We start from the raw sequence: 12,623 nt of genomic DNA, 5'->3' as shown, positions 1-12,623 counted from the left end.
TAGACTGCAATGTGTGTCCCAGTGTAGAGCACTGTACAGGCACTGTATGTAAACCTATGGTAATGTGTTGTGTATGTAGGCTGTATGTGTCTGTCCAGTGTTCCACATCGTCCCAGTTCAGATAGACAAAAATATTTCAGAGGAATGTGTCAACTTTGGCCCACAAAGGAGGGTGAATTGGGGGAGAGAGGGAGAGCAGTGGCAACGTTACTAATGGTCAACAGGTGCAGGCAGGGATTGCAGTAGTGAATGCCGTCTGTGTAGGGCGGCAAGAAGCCTAGCGGTTAAGAGGTTGGGCCAGTAACCGAAAGGTCGCTGGTTCGAATCCACGAGCTGACTAGGTGAAAAATCTGTCTGTGCCCTTGAGCAAGGCACTTAACCCTAATTGCTCCTGTAAGTCGCTCTAGATAAGAGCATCTGCTAAATGACTAAAATGTAATATAAAATGTGTTTCTGTCAATGGGAGTAGCATCTGTAGTGAGATACCACATAGGCAATGTAGTGAAACAACACACAAAGACACGCACTAAACCATTTGACACCAGCACATAGAATGTCAATTGTGACAGTTATGGCGGTGTGGTTTGTTGGGTCACCAGGTGTTTAAAAGCAGTCATAGCTGTTCTCCTGCTCCATGGCCTGACTCCGACTGACCCCAGTCACCCCTGTTACCCAACACACTCTCTCTCATAGCTCACTGTCAGCTGGAAGGTCAAGGCAGCTCATCTGTCATTCTCTCTCTCTAACTCTGTCTGTTTGTCTCTCTGTCTTTCTTCTCCAGGAGAACAAGTTTAACCCTGAGGTGGTGGATAATATCTACCAGCACAACCCCATCCTGAAGTACACCCAGAGCCCCCTGTATGCCCCCCTGCTGCCCTTCCCTTACGGCAGCCTGGAACACACCTGTAAGTACTACTACCATACTACTACCATACTACTACCAGTACCTGCATTCAGTTCTATGCCTGTAAACTCTACAATAAAACATTAGTAGTTACACACACCCACTCACATATGAGTAATGCTGTCACATGCTCATTGACATGCCCAGTAATCATACACTGTAATAGACTCATGTATAGACTTAGCATTGAGTTAGTCAACTGTAATACCTACCTGCCAAGTCAAGGCCAGTGAGGAATGATGAGCGACGGCCACTAAAGCTTAGTTGTTCCACCACGAGACATCACAAAGAGAGTATCATCTATTCTCAACCATGCTGACTGGTCTAGTCTGGTCTAATTCCTAATACTAGGAGTCTGGTAATGACTCCCTCTCTCTCTACGTCTCCCCTCTTCCCTTTCTCCCTCCCCTCTCTCTCTCTTTGTCACCCCCCCCAGACCACAGTGGTAAGGGCTACGCCACTTTGCGGGAGGAAGCGGTGAAACTCTTCAACTGTCTGCAGCAGCTGGAGTCTGTGCGAGACCCGGTGGCTCTGATCCAGGGCGTGCTCCAGACCTGTCTGGACCTGCGGCCGCTCCGGGACGAGGTCTACTGCCAGCTGGTGAAGCAGACCAGCTGCACGCCGCAGCCCCACACCGCCGCACACCTCCGCTACTGGCAGCTCCTCACCTGCATGAGTTGCACCTTCCTGCCCGGCCCCGCCGTGCTCAAATACCTGCGCTTCCACCTCAAGAGGTGACACACACAACATATAACACAACACCCTCAACAGGATTCTTCCTCTACCTACTCAATAGAAAACGTTGGTGTTGATAGGTGCGTTTGTACCCCGTCAAATAAATGATTTGAGAGGTGAGGGGTGAATAGGGCTGTGGTAGGAGGGATAAATGGGGGTCAGGCTTTGGGCCAGAAGGGTGCCAGTAGCAGGGGAACCAACCATGGGAGCAGACAGGAGACAGGCGCCAAGCCTGCTAACCACCAGTTAGATATAGTAGTGTGATATGCCCTCACATTGTTACTACATTACCCCAGACATATCCAGTGTTTTAGGAGTGGATTTGTAGCTCTGAATTAGCCACATGCTAAGCTATATTAACAGTGCTAATCTTTGGCCTAAAACCTCTGTTGGACAGCAAGTCATAAAGCACTATATATGATGCCCATGTTTACATTGCTACTCAGTATCAGGCCAAAGCTAATGGAACAGTTGCAATATATAGCACACTGAGGCATCCACCACTCAGAGCTAGGACACACTGTGTCTCGCAGTAGGGGTTGTATGTATGTTTGGCATGGCATGGGTGAGTATGGCGGTTATACTTTTCACAGTATAGCTAGCTAGCAGCCTCCGGGGTCAGCCTAAAAACAAGGTGGCGGGTTATGCAGCAGTGGTGCTATAAAGAGATAGGCTCTGTGTTTTCCTGAGGCCTCTGTGAGAGAGTGTTGAGGCTGACCCCACAGCTGGACAGAACTGGAGCTTCACACTGGGCAGAGGGCCCAGAGACTGAGCCCCCCCCTCCCCTCCACCCACTCTACCCCCATGGTGCCCTGAGAAACCCCCAGGGAATGTCTCCAGTCGGAGAAGGGTCGGCATGAGCCCTGCGTGGGTGGAGGAGAGTAGGTTGGGCCAGACGGAAAGGGATCACACAGCACAGTCCCTCAGTGGAACATTCCTAATTATGTTTGAGCAGCAGGACAAAACCCACCCTGTGCCCCGTAATGAGACAGAGGAACAGAGAGGGGAGTGAGAGGGCCTCTTCTCTCTCTCTCTCTCTCTCTCTCTCTCTCTCTCTCTCTCTCTCTCTCTCTCTCTCTCTCTCTCTCTCTCTCTCTCTCTCTCTCTCCATCTGGCTGTCTGGAGTGTCTGAGTCTCCTCTCATTCACCCCCTTTCTCTCTCCAGCTCTCCTCTGTGCTGTTTATTTTGGGATGGACACTGTAGTATAATTGCTTCCTTCCCCAACTTCTACCCTTCCTTGTTTGTGCTGGGGTGAGCTCATGGCTCTGTCAGGTCACCTTTCGCACCTCTGACATTCTTGAGCGTGTTGGAGTTTTTGGGCCCATTGAGGGTGGATCCCCTCCCCTCCCCCCTCCCCTTCCCTGGAGGAAGCGGAAGGTCACTTTGGTTCACGTGAGCAGAAACACCTTTTCCTGTAAAGAGCGCTGCTGAAAGTCAAACATGTTTTCTTTCCCTTTTTACATTCTCTTTGAAGGATGGAAGGAAGGAGAGCCTTTTAAGTCTCTGAGAGCTAAAGTGAGAACATTTGTAGTTCCTCGCCTCATTGACTTCTCAGTATTGCCAACGCGAAAGAAAATAAAGATGGCTTGTGTTGAACCAAAAGGATGACGCAAATCCAGTTATAATAACGGTTTACAGGCCTCGCATTATCAATATTAGAATCACTGACATACTTCAGTTTGCCCCTTTAAATGTAGTGTAGCTTCATTTAGTCATACGCACACTCACCCTGCTCACTCCCGTGTCTCCTCTCTCCCCTGCTGTGGTCCAGGATCCAGAGCCATTGTCCGGACTCGGAGATGGATAACTATGCGTCGTTCATCGGGGAGGCTCTGGAGAAGACGCGGTGTCGGGAGTGTGTTCCCTCCTGGGAGGAGATCCAGATGCTGATGGGGAGACAGGAGATGCTGTGTTCAGTTCACTACCCAGGACCAGGCTCCTGTCAGCTCCACATCAGCTCACACACCACCGCCAACGAGGTGAGGGGGGACCTCTCTATGATCTCTGTCTCTCTCTCTCTCTCTCTCTCTCTCTCTCTCTCTCTCTCTCTCTCTCTCTCTCTCTCTCTCTCTCTCTCTCTCTCTCTATGTCTCTACCAAGATCTACGAACACTCTCTCCAATCATCTCCTCTCTAGTTGACCTTTGTGGAGACTTGCACTGTCCCTACTCCCTACCAGACCCAGCAAGTTGGGAACTCCCTGTCAGTGTACCCCTCAAGACTCTCTCTCAATTCAATTCAATTCAATTTGCTTTATTGGCATGACGTAACAATGTACATATTGCCAAAACTTACTTTGGATATTTACAATATTAACATAATTTATATAATAATAATCAATATTGTCAACGGGACAATAGTAACAACAATAACCAAGGGTCAAAATAACCACTCTATCTCTCTCTCTTCTCTGCTAGGTGGTGAGGAGGATGTTGGAGAAGCTGGGTCTGAAGGAGAGCAGAAACACGTTTTCCCTGTTTGAGCAGAACGCCCACTGGGAGAGACCTGTAGGGAGCAACACCATCATCGCTGACATCCTCACCAGGTTTGAAAAGTAAATATTGCGCAGACATAAACATAGACACAGACAGACATAACACAGACAAACATCATTACGAGGTTAGAGAAGTTCACCTACTCAGGAATTTAGTGAGAACCCATGTATTGTATGTGCCAAGAATCCAAGCTACAGTTGAAGTCGGAAGTTTACATACACCTTAGCCAAATACATTTAAACTAAGTTTTTCACAATTGCTGACATTTAATCCTAGTAAAAATTCCCTGTCTTAGGTCAGTTAGGATCACCACTTTATTTTAGGAATGTGAAATGTCAGAATAATAGTAGAGAGAATGATTTATTTAAGCTTTTATTGCTTTCATCACATTCCCAGTGGGTCAGAAGTTTACATACATTCAAGTAGTATTTGGTAGCATTGCCTTTAAATTGTTTAACTTGGGTCAAACGTTTCGGGTAGCCAAGCTTCCCACAATAAGTTGGGTGAATTTTGGCCCATTCCTCCTGACAGAGCTGGTGTAACTGAGTCAGGTTTGTAAGCCTCCTTGCTCGCACACGCTTTTTCAGTTCTGCCCACAAATTTTCAATAGGATTGAGGTCAGGGCTTTGTGATGGCCACTCCAATACCTTGACTTTGTTGTCCTTAGGCCATTTTACCACAACTTTGGACGTATGCTTGGGGTCATTGTCCATTTGGAAGACCCATTTGCGACCAAGCTTTAACTTCCTGACTGATGTCTTGAGATGTTGCTTCAATATATCCACATAATTTTCCTTCCTCATGATGCCATCTACTTTGTGAAGTGCACCAGTCCCTCCTGCTGCAAAGCACCCCCACAGCATGATGCTGCCACCCCCGTGCTTCACGGTTGGAATGGTGTTCTTCGCTTACAAGATCCCCCCTTTTCCTCCAAACATAACGATGGTCATTATGGCCAAACAGTTCTATTTTTGTTTCATCAGACCAGAGGACATTTCTCCAAAAAGTACGATCTTTGTCCCCATGAGCAGTTGCAAACCGTAGTCTGGCTTTTTTATGGCGGTTTTGGAGCAGTGGCTTCTTCCTTGCTGAGCGGCCTTTCAGGTTATGTCGATATAGGACTCGTTTTACTGTGGATATAGATACTTTTGTACCTGTTTCCTCCAGCATCTTCACAAGGCCCTTTGCTGTTGTTCTGGGATTGATTTGCACTTTTCGCACCAAACTACGTTCATCTCTAGGAGACAGAACACGTCTCATTCCTGAGTGGTATGACAGCTGCGTGGTCCCATGGTGTTTACACTTGCATACTATTGTTTGTACAGATGAACGTGGTACCTTCAGGCGTTTGGAAATTGCTCCCAAGGATGAACCAGACTTGTGGAGGTCTACAATCTTTTTTCTGAGGTCTTGGCTTATTTCTTTTGATTTTCCCATGATGTCAAGCAAAGAGGCACTGAGTTTGAAGGTAGGCCTTGAAATACATCCACAGGTACACCTCCAATTGACTCAAAGCCATGACATTTAAAGCCATGACATCATTTTCTGGAATTTTCCAAGCTGTTTAAAGGCACAGTCAACTTCAAACTTCTGACCCATTGGAATTGTGATACAGTGAATTATAAGTGAAATAATCTGTCTGTAAACAATTGTTGGAAAAATTACTTGTGTCATGCACAAAGTAGATGTCCTAACCAACTTGCCAAAACTATAGTTTGTTAACAAGAAATGTGTGGAGTGGTTAAAAAACGAGTTTTAATGACTCCAACCTAAGTGTATGTAAACTTCCGACTTCAACTGTATGTTCCATAGAACAACAGATAGAGGAATCTGAAGTCTTTGATAGATGGTGTATTTATTTTTTTGGGTACTTTTTTTTTTAGGGGGTAGATCAGCTTTAATATTGCAGATAGATTGTGGGTTCTATCAATGTAATTGTCTGCATCATTTCCGATCCCCCATATATAATTTGTACAATATTTTGTACTTTATTAGTTTCCCCTAACCCTACCACAAAAGTTCTGAACCTTTCTATTCTCATAGTTTCTACAGATAGTGTAGTTTGTGTTTTTATTCTCCTGTGGTCCAGCTCTCATGCTGTAAGTTAACCAAGTCCCTGATAACTGCTGACCTTGCTATCTCATTTGTCAAACACACACTGAAACCATGCTGGGAAAGTAGTGGGCTTGTGTCACCATTTCTGTCTATCTGCAGTCAGGGCAGCCACTGTACACTCAATGTGACACTGATGTCATTTGCTTGTTTAAGGCAAAGTCTCAGTGTCGCAGATAAGGAGTGAATTCAGCTGGAATAAAAGGTCTGTGTTGTTCTAAGAGGTGTGTGTCTACAGTCTACAGAGCTAGAGTGACAGGGTAAACATACCAAATGCAGCTAGTCGCTGTTAGTCATCATTCGCTGGAGCACATGGTGGGTGATGTCACAGACAGGAAGGGATGGGGTGGTGGGACAATGACCTGGCCAGCCAGTTGGGGAGTTCTCATGCATGCATGTGTGTGTGCGTATGTGTGTGTGTGCATGCTCGTCTGTGTGTACGTGTGTATAATTTCTCACATGTGTTATTTCCCACCCGTGACCCCCTGCTAACCCCTTGTTCTTCTCCTCCTCTCTCTCCCTCTCTCCCTCTCTCACTCACTCTCTCTCTCTCTCTCTCTCTCTCTCTCTCTCTCTCTCTCTCTCTCTCTCTCTCTCTCTCTCTCTCTCTCTCTCTCTCTCTCTCTCTCTCCAGCCTGTCTGCCAAAGAGCCAGACTCAGACTCCCAGTGGAGGCTCTGCTTCAAACTCTACTGCCTTCTGGATGCTGACGCCATATCTGTCGACAGCATCGAGTACCTCTTCCTCTTTGAACAGGTAAAAAACCTCACAGAGAGAGAGCGAAAGAGAGGGGGGTGGGGGAGAGAGGGAGAGATCGGTGCCTCTATTTCCTGTGTTATTGTCAATGTGAAATTAGACATTAGTGGCTGTTCCAATAATGATAATGAGACATTTTAATAGCTTTGGCCAGTGACTCATTACTAGTATTTCACTGCATTATTAAACAGTCGTTAAAGTCTTGCAATCCACAATAGTAATTAAACACAATGCATGAAAAACATGAGTAAGGCAATTGGCTGCACTGCTGAGAGCCCAGGCCGGGCCCAACCAGGCAGGGCTGAGTCTATTAGTACATTCTTCCTGAGGAGAGTTATAAAAGAGTTATGGGCCTGAGTAAAACAGGGTGGGGTACAACTATGATGGATGGAGGGAGAGCGTTACTGACACATTGTCCCCATCTCTTTACCCCTTTCTTTTTCTCTCTCTTTAAAAAAAAATCCCCTCCCCTAATTCGTTCCATCTTCATCTTCCTCAATCTCACTGATGCTCTCTTTCTCTATCCTCCTCTATGTCTCTCTTCTTCTCTCCCCCTCTCTCTCTCCCTACAGTGCCATGAGATGGTGGTGCGAGGTCAGCTCCCAGCCTGTGAGGAGGACCTCCAGACCCTGGCTGCCCTGCGGCTTCAGTCTGTGATTGGGGACTTCAGCACCCACTCCCCCTGCCCCCCTCTGGACGAGCTCTTCCCCAGCCACATGGTGGAGGCCCGGCTCCTCGTGCCCCCCTCTGCCCCCCCTGCCCTCCTCCCCGCCACCCAGCCCCCGGCCCAGGGCTGCCCCCCGCCCCAGCGCTTCCCCGGGGGTCTCCTGGGAGGGGCGTTGTGGAACCATACGGCCACTGCAGCCCACAAGCAGAAGGTGGAGCAGGACTTGCGGCTACGCAGCCGTCTGAAGGAGGAGGCTGCAGCCATCATGAGCACCATCGTGGAGTGCTGGAAGGGCCTGGCTGGGTACAGCAGGAGGGACAGTATGGCTGCCTACCTCACCATCGCACGCCAGTGGTCTGGCTTTGGCTGCACCCTCTATGAGGTGGACTTCTATATTGTGAGTACATCTCCATTCTCCGTCTGCACAGATAAGTGAGTTTAATGTAAAGAGAGATTATAGTACTGACCTCTCTCCCCCCCCCCACCTCTCTCTCTCTCTCTCGCTCTCTCTCACTCTTACTCTCTTTGTCTCGCCATCTCCCTCTCCCTCTCTCTATCTCTTTCTGTCTCCCTCTCTCTTTCTCTCTCTCTCCCTCTCTCGCTCTCTCTCTCTCTCCAGAGTTCGACAGGTAGTTTCTCTCAGAAGCTGTGGCTGGGTGTGGCAGCGACGTGTGTGTCTCTGTACAGGCAGGGTGAGGCAGACGCTCTGGAGTCCTTCCCCTACGGACAGATCTGCTCCTACGGCGTCTCCGACAGCAACACCTTCAAAATCACCGCCGGCGACCGAGACCTGCTGTTTGAAACCACCAAGGTGGGTGAATAAAGCTCATAGTAGGAGGCATTGTGTGTATAGATGATACAGCTATAATTCATAGACACATAGCAGAGTCCGTAGGTGGAATTAAACCTGAACAGGTCTTTGATTGACTCCAGTTCTTCTCCTCATTTGGGCTGAATGGCCTCCTTTCCTTATCACGGTGACACGTTGTGCACAGTCATTGAAACAGCTGCCTGCTCATGATATTATTCCACCCACAACTCCCTGACCCACGTGCAAAAACAGTAATTCATCGCGACTTAAACGAGAGAGCCTGCCTCTCTCTGCCACCAGAGTCAACCACCAAGAGTCTTACTTCCTGTTATTAAATAGCAACCAGGGTGAGTTTTTTTCTTTGCAGTGGTTAGACTAAAATATTACCCCAAAACGTTTCCCAGAAACCTGGATATTTCCCCAAACAGCTAATTCTTTTTTTTTGGTGAGAACAAATCATCCGTTCATCCGGCAGATTTGCTTGCATCTTCCCACGCGGAACAAAGCCCTCTCTGTGATCTCTCTCTCACGGGGCACAAGAGTGGCTTTTATTTATTTATTGGTGCAGCAGAACAGGCAAATTGGAGGCCAGCTAAAGGAGGGCGATGCTTTTCTGAACTATGGGGCTCACGTTGCTCTGTCATAAATGTAGAGGATTTGAGTGGATTGGGCAGGGAGTTCAACAGGAGCTAGTTTGAAAGGGGATATGGTTAAGCTAGGAGTCAACGGTTAAGGCAAGGTTAGCAGCTGAAGTAAGGGTTAAAATTGGTGTCGACAACTGGACTGGGGTCATGTTGAAGTTAGGGCAAAGGTTATGGCCAGAGGTCACATAGTGTTATATGGAAGGCCAGATATGGACTGATGGTAGTTGGGTAAATTGAGGTTAGGACCCGGTGGCCAACACAACAACATGAGCTAATGCAATATCTTGCTGTGACCTTCAGGACAGATATAAAACCCAGCTGAAACACAGACATAATATGTTGAAATGCAATACCCATCTGCTTTTCTTGTTGTTAGGATTGTGTCTTACTGAAGTTCAGTCCAGTGGTGTGAGTGCCGGTGCTGCTGCAGAATGTGCCAAGGCACATCACGCTCTGACCATACCTGGAGGATTGTGTCTGTTCCAGCAGCAGCTGGATGACATCATCTCTCCCCTCCCTCCCCTCTCTCCTGTGATGGTGCCAGACACAAAGACACTCCTCACACTGTCACCAGTCTGACTCTCTGTTCTCTCTCTCTCTCTCTCTCTCTCTCTCTCTCTCTCTCTCTCTCTCTCTCTCTCTCTCTCTCTCTCGCTCTCCTTCTGTTCTCTCTCTCTCTCCTTCTGTTCTCTCCCTCTCTCTCTCCTGTTCTCTCCCTCTCTCTCCTTCTATTATCTCTCTCTCTATTTCTGTTCTCTCTTTCTCTCTCTCGTTCTGTTCTCTCTCTGTCCACCTTTCTCTGTTCTCTCTCTCTTCCCCCTCCATCTGTTCTCTCTATCTCTCTCTGTCACAGCTGACTGAGATCATGCAGCTGATGAATGCCTATTTCAGTGCCATCCGTCGCCAGCGTGGGAGGGGCGACGACGTGGTGAGCATCACAGAGGGCACTGCCATCGAGGTGGGCTTCCACCACCTCCCTCCGACACCCACCCCCACCCTGCTGGAGCTTCCCTCGCAACCTGTGTGAGGAGCGCCCCTTCCCCCTGTCCTCAGCTCACACGCAGCCCCCTCGGAGCCCAGCCCCAGCCTAGCGGACCCTGTGCCTGCTTCCTCCACCACCTCCATTGGGAACAGCACCGCAGCCAAAACAAAGAGAGGGCTGTTTTTACTCCTCATCCGTGAAAATAAACCTCGCTGAGCTTTCCAACTGAAGGAGCGAGAAGGGGAGGGGAGGGGAGGAGCCTGTTTTGTAAGTGAGGATAGAAACCCACAGAAACCAATGTGGGTGCTGATGAGGTGTCACTACCCCCCCCCACCTCCCTTCCACCTCCCCCATCCTGCCACACAACCTCTGTTCTCACATGGGAGAACCAGCACCCCGACAACGTGAGGCACGGGACTCGAAGGTGTGGCTCCTTATCTCCTAGAACTCACAGAGCCATACTTCAGGGAGAGACACACTGTTGCCAGAGACAAGAGTTTATATACTATTCCCCAACAAGTTCTACTGCTCACCTAGAGACAGGGAGCAGAGCAGAGGACAAACAGTGCTTTAGGGAGCACTATGAACATGTCTGCTATGTTGTTCTACATGTGGTTCTCTGCCTTTCCTAGAATATCCCCCATGCAATAGAAAGGTGGGGAGGGGTTGGAATCAGATGGACTGACTCACACCCACACTTTCACCTCCCCCTTCACTCTCTCTCTCTCTCACACTCTGAAAGGGTCCGTTTTCATAAGACCCCAGCCAGGCTTGCATTACCTGGAACTGTTGATGTAGCAAGCTGTGTGAACTTGAACTGGAACCAGATGATGGAGCTCAGTAAGTCACTCTGGCTGTCATGGACACGTACAGGACAGAACTCCTTCTGCTGGAACTGTCAGCTGGGTGGGAGAAACTACTGGATGGGACACTTTGATTGGACGAGACTACAGGATGGGACACTTTGATTGGACGAGATGTTATAAAGGATCCAGCCTAATGCTGTGTAACAGAAACTACAGGATCTTGGGCTATGCCTTGTCTGTTGTTTCTACCAAATGCTCTGATTTCCCCCCTTTGTCAACTTGCTGCTTGTCTGAGCTATCACCCCAACATGAAACTATGGCTAACACTTGGCTAACACTTGATAGGAGCATTTTAAATGTCTGTCTGTTCATTTTTAATAGTTATTTTATCCAATATTGACCTAGGCCTGTACCTCCAAATTAAGGGTGGAACTGTTATTTCCCAGTCTCTGTTTCAGTGGGGAACATATTCTGTGTGGATGAAATTTAGATAGCTGTTTTCAATCCGCACATTGATGTACTCACCTAACCCCCAGCCAGTAACATGGACCATGACAACCACAATGCAGACCCCTGTCTTTTCTCTGCTGTGCCTACATACAGAACCAATGCTGTCCTGACTGTTGATGCGTTCTTAGTATTATTTATGTACACACTTTGTGACACATTGTGTGTTGTTTTTTATTTCAACCATTTTATATGTCTTAAATGAGGACCTAGCTATTTTGGTGTTTTTTTGTATGGCTTTGAAATGATCCCATTAATGTCTCTCATTTAGATCCATTAAGTCACTGTACTGATCAGCCATGTGATCCTATATAGCTTAAGGGCTCTATTCAATCCGTATCATGGAAGTTCAGCATTACAGCATGATTGAAATTTAAAGGCAATGTTCCTGCATTAGCGGAGACTGCATTCACTGTAAATGCTGTATATGTCGGCTCAATCGGAAATGACCTTTCTATTGCGCAATCTGTAACAATTCAGAGATATAGATTGAATTGAGCCCTAAGTTACCTTATTGCCACAGAACCACAGCACATTGCCTTTCTGTGTCCACTACTCGGCTGGTAGACTTTGTCCAAGTTAATTCATATAACCAAAGTCGTGTTTGAGCACGGACCAAAGATAAGTTCTGCTATAGGCTTTTTTGAGAGAATATACACGTTAGAAAGTTGCACATCAAATGTTACACCCCAACATAATTTAGGTCAGTATAAGTTTTAGTTCTGCTGTAATACAGTAATCTGTCAGGAACCCAGGCTGTGGTGGGATTTTATTTTCCCTAACCCGCCTCCCCCTGTACCTGGCAGCCTCAGGAGGAAGGACCCACCATGGCACAGCCAGCCCTGCCTCCTGCCCATACGATATGCAGGCAGTCACTGTCAAGTCAATCCGTCGCTTTTTATACTGCAGCTGCAGGCAGCTACGCTCACTGTCTCTGAGCTCCCTCCCTCCGTGGAACTATGAAAAGGAAGACAGAGTCCAACTAAAGATCGCTTTGTTTAAAGCTTGTTTGTACGCTGCATGGTACCTTCTGTATGTAATGTGTGTATAGTCAATTGCAGTATTGTTTGTTTAACTAACTTGGATGTGCAATAAGTAAACTATAAAGACTGTGTAATTAATTAAAAAGCAGCACCATTGTACCATATCGTTTGTTGTGTTAAGGCTCAGAATCACTGAAAAACAAAGCCACTCTCATTGATGCC

At 47.5% G+C, this 12,623-nt stretch overlaps 1 protein-coding gene across 3 annotated transcripts in view; it reads left to right on the top strand.

Annotated features, from left to right (window-relative positions):
- The window catches only part of LOC121569564 (unconventional myosin-X), a 50,371-nt gene extending 37,811 nt beyond the window's left edge, over positions 1-12,560 (top strand). For 2 of the 3 annotated variants that reach the window (XM_041880638.2, XM_041880640.2), the window contains 8 exons: positions 782-905; positions 1,341-1,638; positions 3,412-3,619; positions 4,057-4,193; positions 6,881-7,001; positions 7,574-8,065; positions 8,288-8,479; positions 9,977-12,560. In XM_041880638.2, coding sequence (XP_041736572.1) covers positions 782-905; positions 1,341-1,638; positions 3,412-3,619; positions 4,057-4,193; positions 6,881-7,001; positions 7,574-8,065; positions 8,288-8,479; positions 9,977-10,150 — 1,746 coding nt within the window. In that variant the 3' untranslated portion in view covers positions 10,151-12,560. The remainder of the gene's footprint in view (positions 1-781; positions 906-1,340; positions 1,639-3,411; positions 3,620-4,056; positions 4,194-6,880; positions 7,002-7,573; positions 8,066-8,287; positions 8,480-9,976) is intronic. The other variant, XM_041880639.2, reaches the window with a different exon arrangement.
- Positions 12,561-12,623: the final 63 nt, after the last annotated feature.

This window comes from Coregonus clupeaformis, chromosome 7 (genome assembly GCF_020615455.1).
Source record: "Coregonus clupeaformis isolate EN_2021a chromosome 7, ASM2061545v1, whole genome shotgun sequence".
Lineage (NCBI taxonomy): Eukaryota > Metazoa > Chordata > Actinopteri > Salmoniformes > Salmonidae > Coregonus > Coregonus clupeaformis.
This window is presented reverse-complemented; position numbering and strand designations above follow the sequence as displayed.